Source organism: Rana temporaria, chromosome 4 (assembly GCF_905171775.1).
Source record: "Rana temporaria chromosome 4, aRanTem1.1, whole genome shotgun sequence".
Lineage (NCBI taxonomy): Eukaryota > Metazoa > Chordata > Amphibia > Anura > Ranidae > Rana > Rana temporaria.
The window spans coordinates 87895361-87921380 of NC_053492.1; the positions used below are offsets into that span (position 1 = coordinate 87895361).

The 26020-nt window shown below is 45.7% G+C and overlaps 1 protein-coding gene across 2 annotated transcripts in view; it reads right to left on the reverse strand.

Annotated features, from left to right (window-relative positions):
- Positions 1-26020, reverse strand: part of TAF1B (TATA-box binding protein associated factor, RNA polymerase I subunit B) — a 187738-nt gene that overhangs the window by 157473 nt on the left and 4245 nt on the right. For both annotated transcript variants that reach the window (XM_040348618.1, XM_040348619.1), the window contains exons 2-4: positions 12379-12477; positions 6063-6150; positions 2293-2390 (exon numbers count right to left, since the gene is read on the reverse strand). In XM_040348618.1, the coding sequence (XP_040204552.1) occupies positions 2293-2390; positions 6063-6150; positions 12379-12477 (285 nt within the window). The remainder of the gene's footprint in view (positions 1-2292; positions 2391-6062; positions 6151-12378; positions 12478-26020) is intronic.

Sequence of the window (26020 nt, forward strand, 5' to 3'; positions counted from 1 at the left end):
AGGACCTATACTGCTGCCTGCAGTACACTACACCCAAAGGCGGCATCCACCTTGGCCTCTTTGGCACTTTGAATGGATCCGGTTGCATAGCCGCTTGATCCTGTAGGGATCCTCCCAGCAGAGCTCTTCTTAGCACTTCTTTAACCGTGACCAACACCTTAGACCAGCCCTCAAATTTTCCACTCGCCTGCTCGCATTTTGCGAGTGGAAAATTGTTTCAGGCGAGGAGCTGGAAGTGGGGGGGGGGGGAGCGCGGGCACCGCCGGCATGCAGGGATTGATCGAGAGCTGTTCTCCCATCGATCACCCCGGAGATGCCGCGGGATTACAGAGCCGATATGCGCTGTAACAGCTGATTTTGCCTTCGCTCCGCTCCTGGTTACACAGCCCCGCCTCCTGACCCCGCGTCTGTATCAGATAGACAGAACACGTCCCAGCATTGGACTGGCATTCTGTCTATCTGAAACAGGCACTGGGTCAGGAGGCGGGGCTGTGTAACCAGGAGCGAAGGCAAAGTCAGCTGTAACAGCGCATATCAGCTCTGTAATCCTGCGGCATCTCCGGGGTGATCGATGGGAGAACGGCTCCCGATCAATCCCCGCATTTAGCTCTGTAATCCCGCGGCTGTTCTCTACTCTACTGACCAGGGCAAGTGGTGCTTTATTCCCTTCAGGTACGCTTTACAGTAGAACTTCACTAAGGACTACCTACATCTAAGTCGACAACCTAAAATTACCTTCACAAGTTTCAAGCAAGTACACCTTGTTCCTTAGAAGTGCCTCAGTTTCATACATGCATATTTTTTGTGTCCTACAAATTATTTCGCGGAAACGCAGGAGAAAGTCCAGTTCCAGGTTTTAGTTGCGAATTCCACAGGTCTCACACCTCAGCACTAGTCACATCTCTACCACCCACCCTTTCCTGACCATGCACAAAGTCCCAGGCTACGTTTTGGTAATTTCCAGGAGGAGAGGGGCTAGAAAGGTGATCAGCATCCAATATTTAAATAAATAGACGTAAGCTCATTAACGTGGACCTTCACCCTCCAGGGAATCTTCATTCCTTTTGCTCCCCCCCCCCCCCATTTAGAAAAAAGTTTTCAGGCTGCCCCCAGGTGCACAACATTTGTCTAGGCAAACGACACGCACTGTGCTCTTTGCCACCTGGGATATGCATGTCACATACTCCATTATCTTTTCCCCTGGGGCGATCCTCTGCACAGGTGAGAACAGGCCGCAATGGTGGGCACAGGGAGGACAGGCCGCAATGGTGGGCACAGCGAGGAGAGGCCGCAATGGTGGGCACAGCGAGGAGAGGCCGCAATGGTGGGCACAGCGAGGAGAGGCCGCAATGGTGGGCACAGCGAGGAGACGCCGCAATGGTGGGCACAGCGAGGAGACGCCGCAATGGTGGGCACAGCGAGGAGACGCCACAATGGTGGGCACAGCGAGGAGAGGCCACAATGGTGGGCACAGCGAGGAGAGGCCACAATGGTGGGCACAGCGAGGAGAGGCTGCAATGGTGGGCACAGCGAGGAGAGGCTGCAATGGTGGGCACAGCGAGGAGAGGCTGCAATGGTGGGCACAGGTGTGGCTGCACTGATAAAGTTTGTAACTTAATTCTGCATAAAACATGTGTCATTTCATGAGATAATTTATGAGGGCGTGTTTAGGGGCAGAATTAGGGGTGGTGCAGGCTAGGGATTGGTTGGGTCAACTGGTGGCGAGTAACCCTTAAGGCCTGGCTAGTAGCTCAGGACTTGAAATTTTGAGCCCTGCCTTAGACACTGGCGAAAAAAACTCAGGTACTGCCTGTATGGGAGGGGTTATATAGAGGGGGACTTCCTGTCTTGGGTGTGCCAGTGTCCATCACCTGAAGGTGGCCTATAACCCACATAGTAATTACTATGATGCTCTGTGTCCCATGATGTACGATAAAGAAAAGTAATATCAATTACCAATCAGAAAGCTTGTTGTTGTCTTTTGCTAGTCTGCACCTTAAAGTAAAATTTCAGCCTAACAATGCGTTTAAAAAATGTCCCCACCTCCTGCTTCCCATGTCTCAGCAAGTGTTGGCGCTCCCTCCTCTCCCTTGCAGCCACCACTCACTGGCATGGTGGAGCCGGAGCTGCAGATCACGTGGCTCGACCAGTGCAGACTAAACATAAGTAAGTATACACATCCTTTTTACAGAGGGTTGGCAGTATAGGTCGCGAGAGGGGGAGGGAACATTTTTAATACATAGTGGTAGGCAGGAATTACACTTAAAAAAATAAAATATATGGAAACATTACCTTAATCCGGGGATCCACTCCCAATGTTTCAAGAGCCTCCGCTTGCTTAAGCAATATGAACTGGAAACCTTCACATATATACCACTCCCATCCCCGTTCTACAAAGAAGAAGTATAATACAAATAATAATTATAAGAAAATATTCTAAAATAACAGACAGTTGACTATGTTGTGGTGTAAATCCAAGGAAAGAAATTACAAAAGAAAGGGATTACATGTCCTTGCTGAAATCCTAGAACAAGCATGCAACAAGTAAGGTCAGAGTGAAGTTGGAACTCCTGATCTGCATACTTATGCCATGCCAATGACTTAGGAAGCATTAAAGTTACTGGATCAGCATGACAACCAGCTAACTAGCATTTTCAGGAGACTAGCAATTGCATCTTATCTGTGCCCCCTTTATCACTTTAAGCTGGTCATTTACTTAGTTCCATCAGCTTCATAGGCATGAGGTGGCATTGCAGGGTTTATGTGTTCATGTGATGCTATGGAGTCAGCACAAACTGAAAAATTTCCAGCATTTAAGGCCTTGTTCACATGGGTGAACTTTAATGTATGCTTGTGGGGTCGGCCATGTTTGGATGCACTTACCGATGTCAAATTGGGAGCAGCAGCTGTGTCCGTGCAGCCTCTGCATCCCAATTGACTTGAATGGAACTGCCTGCATGGAAAACCTGTGCATCCCTGTATGTAAAAACACAGCCCTTGCATGGGTGTACACATGAATCTATGCCACAAAGCTGTTTTGAAGGTGAAAGGCAAAACCATCCCTTACTATGTGGGTGTAAATATTAATTTAGCCACCATGGCCCAGATTCAGGTACATTTGCGCTTTATTTGCGGAGGCACAGGGCAACGATTTTGCCCTTTCCCCCCCCGCAAACATTTTGCGCTGCCCTCGATTCACGGAGCAGTAGCTCCGTAAATTGCGAGGGCGCGCCGGCAAAATTGTCCGGCGTAAGCGCGCACAATGTAAATGATCCCGCCGGGGGCGGGAATCATTTAAATTAGGCGTGCTCCCACGCCGAGCGTAGAGCGCATGCTCCGTCGGGAAACTTTCGCAAGGACGTCATTTGCTTCAAAGTGAACGTGAATGGCGTCCAGCTCCATTCACGATTCACTTACGCAAACGACGTAGATTTTAAATATCGCGACGCGGGAACGTGGGTATCCTATAGCATTGGCTGCGCCTGCTATTAGGATGTGTAACCTTACGCGAAACCCGACGTACGCAAACTACGTAATTTGCGTACGCAGGGCTCGCGCAACGTTGTGAATCGATGTTAGTATGCAATTTGCATACTATACACAGATCACAATGGGAGCGCCCCCTAGCGGCCAACGCAAGAATGCAGCCTAAAATCTGCGTGGCATAAGAGCCTTATGCCACGCAGATTTTAGGCTGCAGTCGGCGTAGCGATGTTCCTGAATCAGGAGCATTCGCTACGCCGGAGCAAGTAAGCAATTGCGCTGTGTAACCTATGGTTACACAGGCGCAATTGCTTCTTGAATCTGGCCCCATGTTTATGATATGATCAGGGCCGGCCCTACCATGGGTCCCAGTGGGTCCATTAGACCCAGACAGCACTTTGAGAGGGGAAGCAAATTGAACCACGACCGTCTCTCTCTCTCTCTCTTTTCACCCAGCAAATTGACAACCAAGATTTTTTTTCCCAGCACTTGTGTGTCATGACGACAACTGCCCCCAGAGCCGCTCTGCCTGCCCTATACTACTCTAGCCCACCCCTATACTGCCCCAGCCTGTCCATGTATGCTACCCTAGCCCACCTCTTGGAATTGAACATAAAAGGTATGTCATCATTTTGCATACAAACAAAATGCTGTTGCAAGTAAATCTGACTTCCTGATAAATTTAATTTTAGTTTTAACGATCATGATATAAAATAATGGATGAGAGTCCCTTTTATTGGATGTGTTTTTTTTCTGGTGGAGGGCAGCATTTTATTCTTGGACCCAGGCAGCACAATGGATATGATACGGTTAAAAATATGATCCTTTCTTAGATTGCCACACTGTTCGTGTTCATCTCTCCCCAGCATTCACAATGTTTAACATTTGCCTTACCAATTCTTAGATGTAATGGCTGCATTTGTTTTCTTTATTAGGCTTTCTTTCTTTTATTTTCATATTGTGAACCAGCCAATAAGTCTGTTTTTCAAAAGAACAAGCTGTCTTGTAGATGTTGCAGTTACAGGGATGAGACAAACTACCGACAAGATTGGTTAGCTTTTCTTTATATTAAGCTTTTATTCCAAAAGTAATAACTGTTTGCTGAAACTGCTTAAAAAGAGTTAGCTGGAGTTTGTCTTAAATTTGTTATTGTATCTAAATCTGCCGGTATATCTAACATACATCCCTAGGCCGACAATGCTGCTGTCCAAAAGGTGTCGGTTGCTTCTACATCCAGAGTGGGGGCACTCTAAAGCCTCGCACACACGATCGGACAAATTCATGGATTTTTGTTCGAAGGGCATTGTCCAACATACACCAAACCATGTGGTTTTTCAGCTCTTTACTGCCACCCTTTGGGCAACTTCTGCTATTGTTGTCTGATATTTAGCATTGGTTCAGAGCATGCGTGTTTGTACTTTGGATTTTAATCCAACAGATTTGTGTACACACAACCGGATAATCCGATGGAACACATTTGTTGTCGGACAATTTGAGAGCATGACCATCCAACATTTGTTGTTGGAAAATCCGACCACAATTGTCCGATGGAGCATAGAGACGGTCGGATTATCTGACAAAACACGTCCGTCGGACAATTGTTGTTAGAATATCCGATCGTGTGTACGGGTCTTAATACAGCAGATGTGTTACTGGTGAGATCACCAGGTGAAAACAGGGGGAGGAAGCAATAAAAGAAAACAAATGCATCCAACACATCTAATGATTGGTAAGCTGCAATATATTACATTATTGGTTTGAATACCTTTTTAGTTTATTGACTCATGAGGCTGTTAAACTGTTGCTTTTCTAAAAATGAAAAAAAAAAAAGAAGGGGGAAAAAAAAAAAAAAAAAACTTTCCTGCCCCATTTGAAGCCTCTGCACACAGCTCACAGACAGAGCAAGTAAAGCCGTACATTCAATTAAAGATGCACCGAAATTTCCATGGCTGAAACATATTGGCCAAAAATGGTGTCTGCATTTTGCTGATAATGGCACCGAAAACGCTCGCAATTTTACTATGCCTATGGTGTGTTTTCTTAGGTCGTGCGACTCAAAAACTGCATCAAAAAAGTAACAGGTGCATTATTGATGCGTTCTTGCTGTGTTTTCAATGCATTTCAACCAAAAATGTAGCAAGCAGGATTTTTAACACCACAATGTAACTGACCAGTGTGAAGACATACATAGTATTTAAAGGAATGCATTTTTCTTGAACTTTTCTTGTGCTAAAAAGGTGCAAATACTGCCCGACTTTTTTAAAATTCACATTCATTTAAAATTCATGATATTAAACCAAAACTTTTTTTTTTTTTTTTAACTAATTTTCTATTTCGGTTTTCGGCAAAGGGCATCCCGCATTTTCGGTTTTGGTACCAAAATTTCCATTCAGTGCAGCACCTCTACATCTAATGATTACATTATATACCATTTTTTATTTTAATACCACTTTAATTTCTTTAAAATATAACATCCTTTTCCTTTAATGTGAGGCTTAATGTGAAATGCCTATGTTCATACTTATCAATTATTATCCTACAGGTGAAGGAACAGACAGCTTGGATCGACAGGTTCTTACCTAGTGCTTTTGCTTTCCGTAGTCCCCTGGACACAGACTGGATCCTTGCATTTACAAACAGTTCGGATTCATCAACATCTTTGGTTTTCTGCAATTACAGAAAGAAGTGAAAAATAGAAGCAGTGATTTGGTGCATTAATATTACTTCCCTGGGCTGAACAATTTTAAAATCAAAGCTCCAACCCTGTGTCCTGCCCATACATTTTTTAATCGAGAGGAAATTTGCAGCAGAAGATTTTTTTTTCCTTCCAATATCAGGTATTTTTTATTTTATTTTTTTAAGTACATAATTCAATATTTACAACTCTTTTGTGGAACATAATGCACATATTGAAAAATGAAAGCGATCCTGATCAGCAAAAACGTAAGAGCCGGTTCACACAGGGGCGACCTGGGATCCGACTTCAGGTCGCCCCAAGTTGCGCTGCATGAAGAAATTAATGTAAGTGAATGGAGCCATCTTAATGTACACTACTGCAGTCGCTCCAACTTAAAAAAAGGTTCCTGTACTACTTCAATCCGACTTATAGGCGACTAGTACCCATTGATTTCAATGGAAGTCGCCTTAAAGTCAGATCCCCGTTCACAGTGAGGCAACTTTACAGGAAGTCGCCCCAGTGTGAACCTGTTCTAAGGCAAGCTCCTCCCTCCCACAGGGGAACTACACACCAAAGTTTAAATTAAAACCGGCATGGGTTCCCCCTCCAGGAGCAAACCAGGCCCTTCGGTCTGGTATGGATTTCAAGGGGAACCCCCTACACCCAAAAAACAGTGTGGGGGGTCCCCCCCAAATCCATACCAGACCCTTATCCGAGCACGCAGACCGGCCGGTCAGGAAAGGGGATGGGCGAGCGCCCTCCCCTCCTGAACCGTACCAGGCAGCATGAACTCAACATGGGGGGGTGCTTTATGGCAGGGGGGTGCCCTGTGGCCCCCCATCCCTAAGCACCTTGTCCCCATGTTGGAGGGGACAAGGGCCTCTTCCAGACAACCCTGGCCGTTGGTTGTCAGGGGTCTGCAGGCAGGGGGCTTATCGGAATCTGGGAGCCCCCTTTAATAAGGGGGCCCCCAGATCCCGGCCCCCCACCCTATGTGAATGAGTATGGGGTACATCGTACCCCTACCCATTCACCTGGGGGAAGAAAAATGTCAATAAAAAAACACTACACAGGTTTTTAAAGTAGTTTATTAGGCAGCTCCGGGGGTCTTCTTCCGACTTCGGGGGGTCTTCCCCCTTCTGCCGGGCACCACCGCTGTCTTCTTACAGCTCTTTTACCAGCGGGGGCCTGGTCTTCTCCCTTCTTCCGACTTCGGGGGTCTTCAGACTTTGGGGGTCTTCAGACTTCTCCGCTCTCTTCTCCTGCTCTCCGGTTCTTTTTCTCTTCTGCCGGGCACCACCGCTGTCTTCTTTCAGCTCTTTTACCAGCGGGGCATACTGAGCATAGGTATGCGTGTACCCGCTTCAGAAGAAGTTACCTTACGAAACGCGCGTAAAGCGGTTACACGCACGCGCACTTCCGGGTGGAACAGCTAACCAATTCAGTGGAACGCACAGCGTCCGGCAGCTGCTACCACTTACATAGTGCTCCCACCTCTTTTCCTTTTTCTTCTTACTTTTTTTTTCCCCCCACATAATTTGAAGGGATATAAGGGGGGATTTATGACCTCCCCTTACCCTTCTCCCAATGTATGGATATTTTTACATGCTCAGATGTAGAAAGGTGATACATCTAAAAAAAAAAATGTATTTTCTGTTGGGGGGGGGGGGTGAGAGGGGGTTGGATGAGCCGCTCGGGATTTGCTCTTTTGACTCTTCTGGTCCCGATGTTTCCGAGAGGCCTTGGAAGATAAAAGAGAAGGCGCTATGGTATAGATAGATGTACCCCCTACTCATTCACATAGGGTGGGGGGCCAGGATCTAGGGGGGCCCCCCTTATTAAAGGGGGTTCCCAGATTCCAATAAGCCCCCCGCCCACAGACCCCGACAACCAATGTTGAGGGCATGCTGCCTGGTACGGTTCAGGAGGGGGGGGGGGCGCTCGCCCGTCCCCACCCCCTTTCCTGACCGGCCGGTCTGCGTGCTCGGATAGGGGTCTGTTTTTTCGGCGTAGGGGGTTCCCCTTGAAATCCATACCAGACCTAAGGGCCTGGTATGCTCCAGGAGGGGGAACCCATGCCGGTTTTCCCCCTCCTGGAGGCGACTTCAAGTCGTGTTGTAAGTCGCGTTGTGATTCATACTCAAGTCGTGTTCAAGTTGCCTCCCAAAGTCGCACTGAAAGTTGTGTTGCCCCTGTGTGAACCGGCTCTAATGGATTTTTAATGTCTCCGTTTTTGTTTTTAAAATAAACACGAGCAGTGGATTTGCACAGGGCAGACTGGATCCTCCTCTTCTTGGGTCCCTCTTCGCTGCTCCTGGCCCCTCCTCCAGTCGCATGCCCCCACAGCAAGCAGCTTGCTATGGGGGCACCCGAGCCAAGCTACAGCTCTGTGTGCCTATTCAGACACGGAGCTGTGGTTTGGCCTCGCCCCATCTCTCTCCTGATTGGCTAATTGACTGACAGCAGCGGGAGCCAATGACGCTGCTGCTGTGTCTCAGCAAATCAGGAGGGAGAGTTCCAGACAGCCGAGTGGGTTGTGGACATCGCTGGATAGAGATGGGGCTTGGGTAAGTATTAGGGGGGCTGCTGCACACAGAAGGTTTATCTAAGAGCCCATTCACATCTAGGCGACAAAACGCCCGACGCCGGACGCTTGTGCCGCTAGAGGGGAGAATTCCCATTTCACATCTCAGACGCCATACGCCTGTCGCCTGAAAAAAAGTCCCGGACCCTTTTTTTCAGGCAGCATTGGCGTTCGGCCATACAAAGCAATGGGAAGGCTTTGTGAAAAAAAAAAAAAGTTACACACTCGCGGCAAAATACGCCGCGTACGCGGCGTATCTTGTCGCGGAGGTGTGAATGCAGCCTTAATGTGTAGAATGCATTAAGAAAAAAAAAAAAAAAAAAACTGACTTTACAACAAGTAGAGAAGGAGGAAGATAAACGACAGATCAAATACAAAAATTGTTGGTCACCTCTAGGCTCCTTTCACTTGTGTGACTTGTCCTGCGACTTTGGACTGCAAAGTAGCATGACAAGTCGTACTCCATGATTTCCAATGAGTACCGTTCATATTTGTGCGACTTCAAAGTAGTCCCTGCACTACTTTGGTCTGACTTCAAATGTGCCAAGGCCCCTTCCTTACGCGGCAGACTCCGTCGCTACAGAGTCCGCCTGCTCACGCCAGCTCAGTCCATTGATCTCTGCTGAGCTGGAAGATGACAAGCTCCTCTCGGCTCACTGAGCGGGGAGGGGCTTGTTGGGCGCCGCTGCCTCCTATGGAGAGATCGGACGAAAACAGACAGCATATCCGTTTTCATCAGATCTCACCCGATCCACCATGGACGGATGGGGACGTATACCCATACGTCTGTTTTTAGCAGACTGGATGTCAGCGGACATGTCTCCGCTGACATCCGACGCTCCATAGAGATGCATGGAGCGGCCGTTCAGGTCCGCCATCAAAACTGATAGGCGGACCTGAACGGTCCGTTCGTGTGAAAGGGGCCTTAAGGTCCCTAGACCTTAAAGTGGTTGTAAACCCATTTGTGCGACATGTACCTATAGGGAAGCCTGGAAAAGGCTTACCTATAAGTAGTGGAAATATCTCCTAAACGTGCGCCATTTAGGAGATATTTCCCTTGTAGTGCACCGATGATGCAATCGACGCATGCGCTGTGAAGAAACGGCCCTTTGTGCCATTTCCTTACTCGCAAGTGCCGTGACTGACAGCTCCCGCCTGCACACGCCTCCAGCCAGTCACAGAGCCGGAGCCCTGAAAGAAAGAGGGTCGAAGATGAACACGGCCTGCACAGGGGACAACGCGGGCTTCGTTTGCAGGCAAGCGTCACATAATGGGCTAGTATGTGATGCATACTAGCCTATTATGCTTTTAATTTGCACGGTTTGCAGGGAGCAAAAAAGAGGAAGTAAAACCCATTAGGGTTTACGTCCTCTAAGATTACACAGGCATTGCTTCAAGTTGCGTCAAAGTTGTGAACCCCCCCCCCCCCTTGTACTGAGCTGGTTCACTGGTTTCCTAGTGTGTGATTTTTGGACACCTCTAAATGCCCAAAACCCCCCATCCCCCCGCAGCTACTTCAGGCATGTAGAGGCGAGACATGGATTGACCCATCTAGCAATCCTGCATTCCTTTAATTTATTTATTTTTGGGGGTTTTTTTTGTTTAAGTGTTCCTACACCTGTATTCATCTGACTAAATATAAATGAATTTGCAATATATCATGGATTTGAATGAATCATCATTATTTATTTGTTCATTTATGATGCATTTTTTTTCCATAACGTTTTTGATATGGATTATGTTTTCACATTAGTGCAACTAAAAACGTAACTGTTTTGTTTTTGTGTTTTTTTTCCTGCCCCTTTGAGGGTGTGGCTTTTTTGACACACCGTTTTCAATTCCACCATTTTTCTATAAAAGCACTTGCCCATGGTGTGCGAGACTAGCCTAGCTCTGAGGAAGGGAGTGCACCCCCGAAACGCATTAGCTGTACCCAGTGTTCTGTGCATGTCCATGCACTGCGTATATGGCCATTTGTCAGTTGCATTTTGTGAGTACCCACTTTTACACAAAAAAAATAAAATTATCTCTGGTAATGCACTAGGTGTGCGCGCCTTCCATTTCTGTGTTTATTGTAGTTCCTTTCGGATTACCCCATCTGAGGAAGGCAGCTTCCACCTAGCTTTGGGATACCATATATACCTTTTACACCACCATTTTATCTGATATCTGTTATGTTATGCCTTGGAAGACCTATTAGCGCTGGAAGTGACTGTTTTTTTGTATTTCTGCTGCGCTGGGCTGTGAAGGGGGCAGAAGTGGCTGGCCAAAAGAAAAGCCAAAAGAATATTACTTCAAATAAAATGTTATACTCAACAATTAATAGCGGCTGATTAGGGACTATCTCTGAATTTCAATAATGTCCATATCACTAGTAAACTGCTGTTACAACTCTAGGTATCAGTAGTGCTAACTATATCAGCTGCAAGGCACAGAAATAAATACAAGGATTAAAAGGAAGAAAAAATAAAATAAAAAAAACATTTATCAGGATTAGCAAGGTACCAATAGAGCACTGGAGGGTGACATGTTGGTAAACAAGCAGCACATATACAGTAAAACCTTGGTTTGAGAGTAACTTGGTTTGAGAGCGTTTTGCAAGACAAGAAAATGTTTTTATTTTTTAATAAATTTTGACTTGATATACAAGCGATGTCTTGATACAAGAGTAGCGTCATGTCATGTCAAAAATAGGGGTTTAGTTTGCACACATTTGCAAATAAATGCATAATCTGCGGAGGCCGTGACAAGGCACTCCATTATTATCCGCAGTCCTAACTCTATACATTTTTCAGAGCCTCCACAGTGGTAGCACATGCATTATAATGGATGATAAGCAGAGGGCAGACGAGCCTGGAATGAGGCCACCCCCTCCTTAAAGGGGTTATAAAAGGTTTTGTTTTTCATTTTCTAAATACTGTAGGTTCCTTTAAGCTAGTGCATTGTTGGTTCACTTGCCTTTTCCTTCGATTTCCCTTCTAAATGTTTTTTTTCTTTGTCTGAATTTCTCACTTCCTGTTCCTCCTCAGTAAGCTTTCCACCATCATCCGAGCCGTTCTGGCTGGGGGTTAGTCAGCGTGCTCACCCCCTCCCTTGGGACTTCAATCTTGTGGGGAGACGCTGTGTTCACAGGGATGGGATGTAGTCCCAGGGGAGGGGGCAAGCACGCTGACTAACCCCCAGCCAGAACGGCTCGAATAATGGGGGCAAGCTTACTGAGGAGGAACAGGAAGTCAGAAATTCAGACAAAAGAAAAAAACATTTAGAAGGGAAATCGAAGGAAAAGGTAAGTGAACCAACAATGCACGAGCTTAAAGGAACCTATTTAGAAAATAAAAAACAAACCTTTACAACCCCTTTAAAAAAAAAAAAAAAAAAAAAATAAAATAAAAAAAAAAAGGTACAGGGGCACACTGCACACCCAGCATATAGCATCATGGCAGCAAAGGTGTCCACAGTGCACCACCTCCCCAGTAATCCAACAATACAAAACAAATGACCACTGCCCCCAACCTATAACTGGCCTTAGAGGCCCATGTAAAACAAAAGAAAATTCCTAGCTCAACTGGTCAGCCAGCCAACCAACCAACCAAATTAACCTGTTTAACAGATGTGACATACTCAGCTTTCTTACCTCTATGACAGTGTGGCAGGATCTACAGTAGAATTTGCCTTCATCGCTTATACCCCAGTTAACGTCCGAACACTGAGGACATGGCTCTTTATAATCCCTCTAAGAGAAAAATGGACAAAAAAATAAAAAGTTTTCAATAGGCAAGTACATACAGTATGAATATGTTTGTCTATGTAAATCTGAACTGCAGGAAAACAGATAAATACATAGGCCTGGATTCACAACGCACTTGCGCCGAAGTATCTCGAGATACGCCGCGTAAGTGCAAATAATGCGCCATCGTATCTGTGCGCCGTGCCCACAAAACTAGGATACGCCTAAAAACAGGCTTCATTCACCAACGTAACTTGCCTACGCCGGGCGTAGAGTGGGCGCATATTTACGCTGGACGCATGTGGCGCTTCCATTGATTTTTTATTCAAATATGCAAATCAGGGAGATACGCCAATTCACGATCGTACTTGCGCCCTACGCAGGCTCTGACTGGTGCGTGTAAGTTGTACGTATGGTGTAAAGTTATGCCCCATAAAGGAGGTGTAACTCAGCAGCATCCATGCAAAGGGCTGCACCAGGGAACACAAGCCGACGTATTTTACGTAGGACGTGAATATGACTAGGCGTAGGTTCCGTTCACGCCATAAGCAGCGATCCGACGTATCTTAGGCAGTTGTTCCGACGTGATTGTGAGCATGCGCACTGAGATGCGCCCACGGGACGGCGCATGCGCAGTTGTCAATACGTATCTGTCTGGCGCTCGTCCCATCATTTGCATGGGGTCACGCCTCATTAGCATGGCTCACGCCCACTTACGCCTGAGAAACCCAGCGCAGATTTGGGAGAAAGTGCTTTGTGAATTCAGTGCTTGCCTCTCTGCGCTGCGTCGGCGTATCGTAAAGGAGATACGCTACGGCGGTATAAATATGCGCCAGTGTCTGTAAATCTGGGCCATAGTTGAAATATGCAGATATAAACTGGCTTATCTGCCCTGGGGGAATTGTAATTCTGTCCCTTACCATCTGTGATTTAGCCCTGGTTCTCATTGGTACGTTTTGACATGTCAAAATCGGTGGCATTTGCCGACAATGGCACTGTCCTAATCGGTGCGATGCCGTACCAATTTCAAAAAGTAGTTCCTGTACTGCACAGATGTCTCTGTAATCGCAGCCGAAATCAGGACTGACAGGCGAGAGTGAAATCGTGCGAGTTCAGCTGAACTTGCACGGCTTCATTCCCACAGCCCAGTGTGAACCTGGACTTAGGGACCGTTCACACCAATACGAGAAACCCCCATTTTAATGCACATTTCCCTCATCACGTGTCAATGTATTCCTAATGACACTTAAAAACGCAATGCGTTTGCCTACAACAGATAGCATGGTACCACAGTACCATGCAATACACTTGCAGTGCATTTTTTAAAAGAGCATGCACTGCCTTTAGTGCGATCCAGTGTGATTTCAGCCTATTCAAAATGAATAAGCTGAAAATCGTACTGCACTGATTCGCACAGGAACTTGGACCGCGTTCCTGTGCGATTCCGGTGTGAACTGGGCCTAATGCATCTCTACCAGACAGCACAGCAAGGAGCATGTCATGATTTTCAGTACAACTCTATGATCAGATGGAGAGCTGGTCACATGACCGACAGTCACATTGCCTCTTTCCCTTTTGTTCCCTATAATGCAGCATTGTACATACGATTCATTCACATCAGTTCCTGCCCTCAAGGAGCTTAAAATCTAAGGTCAGTAACTCACATTCATACCTACACAATAAAGAGCCATATTTGGACAGGAGACAACTAAGGGTACCCGTCCCGGAGGAAACCCACAGGGAGATCATGCAAAATCCATGCCATAGTGTCTTGGGCTGGGATTTAAACTGACTCCAGCATTACAAAGTAGAAATGCCAACCACAAGCTATTAATGCTCTGCAAAGCACTACACACACACACACACACACACACACACACACACACACACACACACAGCTGCTTTGAAAATTTTCCTTTTTTTTTTTTTTTCCTAATATACCATTGGCTTTGTAACTGGACCCCATATTTTTTACTATTCTTGGAAAAAATTGTCCCCCCCCCCCCCATTATAATACCATAACTCCTATTACTGTAAAAAAAATATTTAGGCTCCATGCACACTAGCATTTGTTTGAGGTTGTGAGGAGTGTTTTAGTAGCGTTCTGCGGTTTTTTTTTTTTCTCTCTGGAAAAAACGCTTAAAAGAAAATCTCTACAAGAACAATTTTTTTTCTGCCCCTAGGCGCTGAAGCTCAAAAAATGCTAATAACCTAAAGTAGTGTGCATGGACACATAGGATAACACCATTTAGCTACTAGGAGCTGAAAAAGCGCTAGCATGCATGGAGCCAAGGTTTTAGAAGCATTAGCATTTTATTAGCGCAAACTATTAGTAGCGTTTAGCATTTTTATTCTGATGGAAAAACACTATGTACATTTTTTTTTTTACAAAAACATATTTTTTCTGCTCCCAGACACTACATTAGGCTAAAAGCCTATTAACCACTTAAGACCCGGACCAAAATGCAGCTAAAGGACCCGGCCAGGTTTTGCGATTCGGCACTGCGTCGCTTTAACAGACAATTGCGCGATCGTGCGACGTGGCTCCCAAACAAAATTGGCGTCCTTTTTTCCCCACAAATAGAGCTTTCTTTTGCTGGTATTTGATCACCTCTGCGGTTTTTCTTTTTTGCGCTATAAACAAAAATAGAGCGAAAATTTGGAAAAAAAAAAATCAATATTTTTTACTTTTTGCTATAATAAATATCCCCCAAAAAGATATATAAAAAAAAAAAATGTCCTCAGTTTAGGCCGATACGTATTCTACCTTTTTTTGGTAAAATTTTTTTTAAAAAAACACGCAATAAGCGTTATCGGTTGGTTTGTGCAAAATTTATAGCGTTTACAAAATAGGGGATAGTTTTATTGAATTTTTATTAATTATTATTTTTTTACTATTTATGGCGGCAATCAGCGATTTTTTTCGTGACTGCAACATAATGGCGAACACTTCGGACAATTTTAACACATTTTTGGGACCATTGTCATTTTCACAGCAAAAAATGCATTTAAGATGCATTGTTTACTGTGAAAATGACAGTTGCAGTTTGGAAGTTAACCACAGGGGGCGCTGATGGGGTTATGTGTGACCTCGTGTGTTTACAACTGTAGGGGGGTGTGGCTGTAGGTGTGACGTCATCGATTGCGTGTCCCTATAAAAGGGATCACACGATCGACGACGCCACCACAGTGAAGAACGGGGAAGCCGTGTTTACACACGACTCTCCCCGTTCTTCAGCTCCGGGGACCGATCGTGGGACTCCAGCGGCGATCGGGTCCGGGCGTCCCGCAGCTTTGGACCGGGTCGCGGGCGCACACGGCTGGACAATAGCACAGCACGTACCGGTTTGTGCATGTGCCCAGCCTAGCCATTCTGCCGACGTAAATGTGCAGGAGGCGGTCCGTAAGTGGTTAAAGTGTGCATGGACACATAGGATAATACTATTTAGCTTCTAGGAGAAGAAAATAAAATGGCAATAACAGCTTCTAGGAGCTTAAAAAAAAAAACACTAGTGCGTATGGAGCCTGCAGCAACAGGCATCATTCAGATATCAGCTTTTTTTTTAGCCGGCGATTTCCTACACCATAAGAACGATCATAGCGACTGGTGAGCCGTTTGATCATTTTTACGGACTGCAAAAGGGGACAACCCCCACCCTCTGGTGCTTCTACTAACACACCTCTGCGAACGGTGAGTCGGAGAACGGATCCGGCAGCCCCGGATCACCATAGAGATTTCCGGCGGACCAGATGGTCGCCAGAGTCTCCATGATCGCAGAGGCCGGGCGTAATGTTGACATCACGCCCGGCCTCTGCATTCAATAAATAAAAACATGGCGCCACCTTAGCTGGGAAGCAGAGATCGGTTTTATTCTTTTATTTCAGGCTTCCAAGCCTAGAGGGGAGATGTGGGGTCTTATTGACCCCCATATCTCACTGTAAAGAGGTCCTGTCATGCCATATTCCTATTACAAGGCATGTTTAAAACATTTTTTACAGTGTCAAATTTAAAACCATTTACGTAAAATAAAAACATAAAAAAAAATATATATATATATTTTTTTTAAAGCACCCCTGTCCCCGTGTGCTCACATGCAGAAGCGAACGCATACGCAAGTCCCACCCATATATGAAAATGATGTTCAAACTACACATGTGAGGTGTCGCCGCGAACGTTAGAGCGAGAGCAATAATTCTAGCCCTAGACCTCCTCTGTAACTGAAAACATGTAACCAGTAAAAAAAAAAAAAAAAAAAAAAATGAAAACGGTGCCTATGGGGATTTGCAAGTACCAAAGTTTGGCCATATTCCATGAGCGTGTGCAATTTTAAAAAGCGCGACATGTTAGGTATCTATTTACTCAGCATAACTTCATATTTCACATTATGCAAAAAATGTTTGAAAAATTGCTGCGCAAATACCGCGCGACATAAAAAGTTGCAATTACCGCCATTGTATTCTCTAGGGTCTCTGCTAATAAAACATATAATGCTTGGGGGTTCGATGTAATTTTCTAGCAAAAAAATTATGATTTTTACATGTAGGAGAAAAATGTCAGAATTGGCTTGGTTGGCAAGTGGTTAATGTAGCATTTACCTACTGAAATCCATCTGCTCTTAGCTCAGACAAGCAGGCAGGAGATAGAGCTGCAGAGCTGCACAATTAATCGTGATCTCGATTCAACCCCCCTGCCATATCCAATGCAGAGTTTGCAGAATCTTTCACATAACAAGTGGAGAGACTTTATCTGCTCACTCAGCTGTCAAAAGAAGGGCAGTCTGCCAAGTTCTTAACAGGAAACTTTGGGCCAGATTCACAAAGGAGATACGACGGAGTATCTCAGATACTCCGTCGTATCTCTCAGAGTACCTATGCGACTGATTCATAGAATCAGTTACGCATAGATATCCCTAAGATCCGACGGGTGTAATTGTTTGATCTTAGGATGCAGTACCGCGGCTGCCGCTGGGGGGAGTTCGCGTCGTAAACCAGCGTCGGGTATACAAATTAGGAGTTACAACGATCCACGACGGATTTTCGCGTTCGCTACGTCGCCGCTAGTCTAGTTTCCCGTCGCAAAGTTAGTCATCGTTTTTGGTGCCTTAACTTTACACAGCAATCGTATTGCTGTATAAAGCATGGCCGTCGTTCCCGCGTCGAAATTTAAAAATTAACGTCGTTTGCATAAGCCGTCCGGGAATACGGAATTACGCTACGTGCGTCACCGTTCGAAAAAATTACGTCACTGCGCGCAAAGCATGGCGGGAATTCCGAAACGGAGCATGCGCAGTAGGTCCGGCGCGGGAGCGCGCCTAATTTAAATGGCACACGCCCATTGAATTTATGATACACCGCCGCAAGTTTCCAGGTAAGTGCTTTGTGGATCGGGCACTAAAACTGGAAACTTGCGGCGGTGTAACGTAAACGGGTTACGTTACACGGCCGCAAATGTATGTGAATCTGGCCCATTGTAACTAATGCTTCCTTCTTAGATCAAAGGGATAAAACTTCTTTGTGTAAAGAAAAAATCCTGGCAGTCTGACAAGTTTGAAAACATGAAACATTGGGCCAGATTCACAAAGAGATACGACGGTGTATCTACAGATACACCATCGTATCTCTGACTTACACTGGTCCTATCTATGCGCCCGATTCATAGAATCAGATACGCATAGATAGGGCTAGATCCGACAGTGTTACACTGTGTTACACTGTCGGATCTTTTTTTCAATTTAAAAATGGCGTTCCCGCTGATTTACGATAAATAATATGTAAATCAGCGAGATACGCAAATTCACGAACGTACGCGGACCCGTCGCAGTGTACTTACGTCGTTTCCGTAGCGGCTTTCCCGTCGTATACTTACCCCTTCTTTTATCAGGCGCAGCCAATGTTAAGTATAGCCGGCGTTCCCGCGTCGAATTTGAATTTTCCTACGTCGTTTGCGTACGCCGATTCACGAACACGCGCGTCGCAAGTCCCGCTCACGTCGCAACCACTGACGTCCTAGTGACGTCAGTGGGAGCAATGCACGCCGGGAAATTCCACGGACGACGCATGCGCATTTAAATCGGCGCGGGAACGCGCCTGATTTAAATATGACACTCCCCTAGCCTAGCCACTTGCCTCCTAAACTTGCGGGAGCGGATCTTAATTCACGTAGAACGAGCGGATCTATAGATCCGCTGCGCTACGTGAATCTGGCCCATTGTAACTAACTTCCTTCTTAGAGCAAATGTCTGTGTAAATGCAGGAAGTTTAACCACTTAAAGTCCAAGGGGCAGATCCACAAAAGGATTACGCCGGCGTATCTATTGATACGCCGGCGTAATTTTAAATTCCCTGTGTCGTATCTTTGTTTTGTATCTACAAAACAAGGATACGACAGGCATCTGGGATCGATCCGACAGGCGTACGTCTTAGTACGCCGTCGGATCTTGGATGCAATTTTTCGGCGGCCGTTATGTGTCGTTTCCGTCTAAATCCGCGTCGAGTATGCAAATTAGCTATTTACGGCGATCCACGAACGTACGACCGGCGCATTTTTTTTTTACGTCGTTTTCGTTCGGCTTTTTCCGGCGTATAGTTAAGGTGCTATATGGTGGCGTACTCAATGTTAAGTATGGCCGTCGTTCCCGCGTACAATTTTGAATTTTTTACGTTGTTTGCGCAAGTCGTTCGCGAATAGGAATTTGCGTAGAATGCATTGGCTTCTTCCGTTCAAATTTTGAGCATGCGCACTGGGATACCCCCAGGGATGGCGCATGCGCAGTTAAAAAAAAAAAAACGGAGTTGTCGGGTCACGACGTATTTGCATAAAACATGCCCCCATTACATCCATTTGAATTCCACGCCCTTACGCCGCCAGAGATACAATACGCCGCCGTAACTTACGGCGCAAATTCTTTGTGGATTCAAAATAAAATAAATAAGTTACGGCGGCGTAGTGTATCTTAGATATGCTGCGCCCGGCGTACAGATACGACGCTGTACGAGGATCTGCCCCCAAATCTTTTTCTGACACTTGTTTCTGAAGTTAAAAATCAATATAATTTTTGCTAGAAATTTACTTGGAACCCCCAAACATTATATATATTTTAGCAGAGACCCTAGGGAAAAATATTTTGCATTTTTTGGGGGAAAAAATACACTTCAACAAATAAAAAATAAAAAAACAGTAAAGTTAGCCCAATTTTTGTTTTAATGTGAAAGATGATGTTATGCCGCAAGAATCGTGATCTATCCTCTAAGCAAAAATACTGTGATTCTCATTATAGCCAGAATCGTGCAGCTCTAGCAGGAGGGTGTGCTTAGTTGAGAAACAAACCATAGCAAAAGCATGGAAATTCGCTTCAATATGTATATTGGCCATGAAACATAGAATCACCCAAGTCATGATCCATTCTAAGACTGAAGCAGTCATACTGGATAAAGTACCCAACTACAAAAGACTTTGGAGGACCTGGATCACCCACTTCTTACCCCCAGACCTAAATGCCTCCCTTATACTTCCCTAGTGGTGTTCATGCACCCCTCCCACCCAATACAAGACTGTATACATGGTTGCAGGACTTAAGATCTTCTCTAGGGAACTCTTCTCTTCCACCACCACCCCCATTCCTTCCCAACAGATACTCAACACACCCCCCCCCCCGCTCTTCAGGCTTATTTGATACACCTACTCCTCCAACACCAGAGGGCATTGGTGGCCCGCTATTCTGAAACCCAAGTCATACGAGGGATAAACTTTCCTCTGTCTTCTCACACTCCTACTTATACTTTAAAACTAGTGGGATGGATGGATGGATGATGAGATGTATCCACCCACTGGCCTTCTTCCCAGGGTATATTTTGAACACAACCTTGGGGACAAGGCCGCACATCGGCTACTCCATACAAAAGTAGCCCTTCTGGACAAATAGCTGGGATTGTATTGTCTTCAGGACATATTTACTCACTGCTATTTATGAGTTAACCCCTTTTTTATGGTCATTTATTGACCTATCTTAGAAGTATGCCTATTTGGTACAGGCACCTTAAGCATATCTCTCGATTTAATTGAAGGTCATGTATACTCCTGCTATTATATATATTATATTCTGTTTGTTTATGACTTGCCTATTTCAATTGTAATGCTCTCTTGATGTAGTGTACTGAATTTTTTCAATAAAATACTTGAACGAGAAAATAGTAATGTTTCGTGAGTGCAAGGTTCCGCCTTAAACAATCAGCTGAGCTACATTATATAAAGTGGGAGGACAGTTTCTGTTGTGATAGCATCGATAAATGTATGAACTCTGCTTGCTGTAAAGTCTGTGGGAATACAGAGTTCTTCAAACTCCTGCCAAAGGAAACAAAATAAGTAAGAGGTAACCAAGATGAGTAACTGTGATATAGTACAACATAAAAGATTGGTACGGCTTCAAGTACGCTGCTGCGGGTAAACGGACGTTTAGACTCCGTTCACACCTTGGTGTTTTTGGGCGTTTTTCTGCTCTAACCCTCAGCTCTAAAAATGCCCAACAAGACAAATCCTATTAATTTCAATGGCCCCTGTCGACTAAAGAAAAACGCCCGTTGCTCAAAAAAGCAGATTACAGCCGTTTAACTGCTTTTACATTGGTGACCTTTAAATCTTAAAAACGCCTGTACAAAAACCATACAAATCTGCAAAAACGCCTGTAAAACCCAAATAAAATAGCAACGACTAGATGTGAACAGAGCCTTAAGAGCAGTTGGGGATTTTTTTCAGCTGCCCTGAACTCTCCTCTATGTTGTCTTATTAGTACATGTACACAGGGTCGTTTATAGTCATTTTTAGGCAGTTGAGTTTAGAAGCATTTTTTGGAAAGCAAAAAAATAAAAAAAAGGATGCATTCAGAACAGATGTTCAGAGGCATTTGGAAACACAACACGCCTGTAACAGTTTCTAAATGGGGTAACTCGTGTTTCGTTTACAGGCGTTTTTCATTTCTGACTATTTAAAAAACACTTCTAAACGCGAACGTGGCAAAATGTGGCATGCAAGCACAGCAAAACGAACCTCAGTTTCTATCTGTCAAGTTAAATCGTTCAGGAGAGGTTGTAAAACATCCTGTGTACTTAATGTACTTAATGGTTGTAAACCCTCCTGGGCGAGTTGCACCTGGGCGAGAGACTACAAGAAACCATCCAACAAACAGTTCGACAAGGAACACCTTACGGACCGTCTCAAATAACAAACACAGAGACCCTGACCTAAGGATAGCCCATGACACCCTACAGAAAAAGTACAAACAAACCCTTAAAAAGAAAAAGCAAAACTTAATTTCCAATAACCTGCAAAAGCTGGAAGAGGCACTTCAGGAACATTTCTGGGAAATATGGAAGAATATTGGCTCAGCGACCAGGAAAAACAACCTCCACATCCAAAATGGCGACATCTGGCTCAACTACTTTAAGGACCTCTACAAAAATATTCCAGAGGAGGCTCTAACTGTAGAACAAAAAGACATCATCAAAAGACTTAATGATATGGAGGAAATGATATGGAGGAAAAAAATAAGGACTTCCAGAACCCCCTAGATGTACCGATTACACCACACGAAATTGGGGAGAAAATACAAAACCTGCAAACCAAAAAATCCAGTGGGATGGATGGAATCCTGCCAGAGATGGTTAAACACGGCTCCCCAGATGTACACGCTGCAATGTGTAAACTGTTCAATCTGGTCCTGAGTGCTGGTTACTACCCTACAGTATGGAACCAAGGCCTCATAAGAGTGGAGACCAGTATGATCCAGCCAACTACTGGGGGATATGTGTCAGCAGCACACTAGGGAAACTATTCAACAGTATCCTCAACAAACAGATCCTCAACTTCCTGACACAACACAATGTCCTCAGCAGAAGTCAGGCAGGGTTCATGCCAAACCATCGCACTACAGACCACATCTACACCCTGCACAGCCTCATCAAAAACCACGTCCACCACACAAAACATGGGAAGATATTCGCCTGCTCTGTGGACTTTAAGAAGGCATTTGATTCAGTGTGGCACCCAGGCCTGTTCCTCAAACTATTGGAGAGCGGAATAGGAGGGAAAACATACGACGTCATCAAGAGTTCATACACTGAGAACAGCTGCAGCGTAAATGTGAATGGGAAAAGAACTGAACACTTCCGGCAGGCCCAAGGAGTCAGACAGGGCTGCAGCCTAAGTCCAACCCTCTTCAACATCTACATCAATGAACTGGCTGCAGCTCTAGAATCCTCCCCAGCACCAGGACTGACTCTACATGACACTGAGGTGAAGGTCTTGCTGTATGCGGATGACCTACTTCTGTCACCAACAGAGAAAGGCCTACAAGACAGCCTGGAAGTTCTGGAGAAATAGTGCCACATGGGCACTACCAATTAACTTGAACAAAACAAAAACCATGGTGTTCCAAAAGAAAAATACAAAACAAAAGAGCCCTTCCTTCACAATAAACAACTGCACTGTGAATGAAACTAACAGCTACACATACCTCGGCCTAGACATTACCCAATCAGGAAGTTTCAAGCCAGCCATAGAGGCACTAAAAGACAAGGCATGCAGAGCCCACTATGCCACCAGGAGACGGCTGTACCACCTAAAACCACCCGTGAGAGTCTGCCTCAGAATATTTGATAGCATCATCGCCCCAATTCTTCTTTATGGTAGTGAAGTTTGGGGTCCTGTCACCTACCCAGACCAATCCAAATGGGACCCCAGCCCAACAGAAATATTCCATCTGGAATTCTGCAAGCACCTCCTCCAAGTCCATCGGAGCACCTCCAACAGTGCTTGCCGGTCCGAGCTGGGCAGATTTCCCTTACTTCGTGCAGTACAGAAGAGGGCGCCATCATACTGGGACCACCTACAAAACAGCAGTCCCAACTCATACCACCATAAAGCCTTACTGGACAGCAAGAACCAGTCCAAGCCGTGTGGCCCGCAACAACTCATCAACACCTTGTCTATCCCAAACTCTCAACAATGCGGCCTGACAAAATCTCACATAAAAAAACATAATGGATAACTCCAAAAGAAAAACATGTTGGAGAATGGAGATACGAAATAACAAACTCCAAAAAACTAATGATTTACCAGTCACTGCAGAGAGACTACAAACTGGCCCCGTACCTGGAGGTGCAGAATCAAGCAGCCAGGCTTATCTACAATCTCCAAAAGCAAGACCATATCAGCCCTGTGCTCAAAGAACTTCACTGGCTCCCTGTTACAAAACGGCCGATTTTAAAATCCTCTGTCTGATCTACAGGGGCTACCACCAGCTGGGCCCACAGTTCCTATCAGATCTGACTCCACATTATATACCTAGACGCTGTCTTCGCTCAGCCGACAAAGCTCTACTCATTGGCAATACTGACAGGCTAATTTCTATAGGAGGAAAACGGATTGGCTCCGCGGGGGCGACTCTCTGGAACCAAATCCCGCTTAACATTCGCATCTCCCGAAGCCTATATACGTTCAGGAAGAAGCTGAAGACCTGGCTATTCTGCCAAGCATTTCAATCCTAGGCCAATTTTTCTTTGCTGATTTCTTGTTTTTTTTTTTCTCCCTTCTCTTTTATTTCTGCTCCCCTCGCCAGAACATCCGGGCTATTTTGTCACAAAGCGCTTTGGCACCACCGACCGGTGGTATATGCACGCTTCCCAAATAAATAGTAATAAATAAATAGGTGCTACAAGACCCCAAAGACAGACAGACAATGAGCCTGTACAGACGGAGCGCCCACAACCTGGAAATGGAATTAGGACGGCACAGACAGACCTACAAGCCCAGGGAGAGGAGATTGTGCCAGCAATGTGAGACCCGGAGGATGAGGAACACTTCCTACTACATTGCCCCAAGTACTCATCAGTGAGGGACACTCACTTCCAGAGACTCTCCACTCTCATCCCGGACTTCAATTCTACAAAAGATAAGAGGAAACCAATGGTGAAGATAGCTGTCCAATATGTGACAGCGTGTCACAGACTGAGAGGGACATGAAAAACTGAGGACTTAAAAATCCTTTCACAGACTTATGTCCATTCCCCTTTATATTACCCCCCCTGCTTTGGCAATGCTAACATGGAGGGAGAGAAGGAGAGAAGGAGAGAAGGAGAGAAATGGTGCATGTGTCAATACAATATCCCCCTGGGGTTAAAAAAATAAATAAAATAAAATTGAAGAAGACTAGAGGTCGACCGATATATCGGCCCGATATTTGGCCGTTTTGGAGAAATCAGCATCGGCCGATTTTTCTCCAAATTTGGCCGATATTTAACATGGCCACTAGCGGTGGCCGGGGCTCCGGAGCTAGGCGAATCCGCGGATTGCCGCCGCGGTCATAGCATCAGGAAAGGCCGCGGCTTCAGCCTAGCTCCGGAGCCCTGGCCATCTTGGTACACCCAGCGCGGCGGCCCTCCTTTCTGTTTACACCCACAGAGGAGGAGGGGCCCGCGCTCGTGGGACAGACACCGCTCTCTGGTGTCTGTACTACGGTGGGGGGGTCTGTACTGAGGAGGGGGGTGGGTGTCTATCCTGAAGGGAGAGGGGGGGGGGTCTCTTGTACTGAGGGTGGTGACACTATATTTTTTTTTGCACCAGTGCCCCCTGCCAGTGCCAATAAGTGCCACTTGCCGTCCAGTGCCATCTGCCAATGCCAATACCACCTTCTATCCAGTGCCAATACCAGTGCCACCTTCTATCCAGTGCCAATACCAGTGCCACCATCCAGTGCCAATTCCAGTGCAAATTAGTGCCACCTTCTATCCAGTGCCAATACCAGTGCCACCATCCAGTGCCAATACCAGTGCCACCTTCTATCCAATGCCACCATCCAGTGCCACCTTCTATCCAGTGCCAATACCAGTGCCACCTTCCATCCAGTGCCACCTGCCAGTGCCAACTAAAGCCATCAGTGCCACCTGCCAATGCCAACCAGTGCCATCTGCCAGTGCTAACTATTGCCATCCAGTGCCACCCAGTGCCACTTGCCAGTGTCACCTGTTAGTGCCACTCGGTGCCATCTGCCAGTGCCATCTGCCAATCAGTGCCACCTGCCAGTGTCAATTAGTGCCACCTGCCAATCAGTTCCATCTGCTAGTACCATCTTTCAGTGCAACCTGCCAGTGCCAATAAGTGCCACCTGCCAATCAGTGCCTTCTGCTGGTGCCATCTTCCAGTGCCAATTAGTGGCATCCAGAGCCACGAGCCAGTGCCACCAAAAAAAAAAAATCGGCCTAAAATATCGGCATCATATATCGGCCATCGGCCGCCCCAATTTCTAAATATCGGCATCGGCCAGAGAAAAACCCATATCGGTCTACCTCTAAAGAAGACATTCCGGAGGTGCCAGGATGCTGCTGTTAAACTGCCTTCTGAAAAAGTGATCCATCAAAATGGCTTTTCAGATGGCGATAGGCACTACTACCAATGTGAAAGGGCTCTTACGCCGCATATACACGATCGGAATTTCCGACAAGAAAAGTTCCATGTGAGCTTTTGGTCGTAAACTCAGACCGTGGACATTTTCTGTCG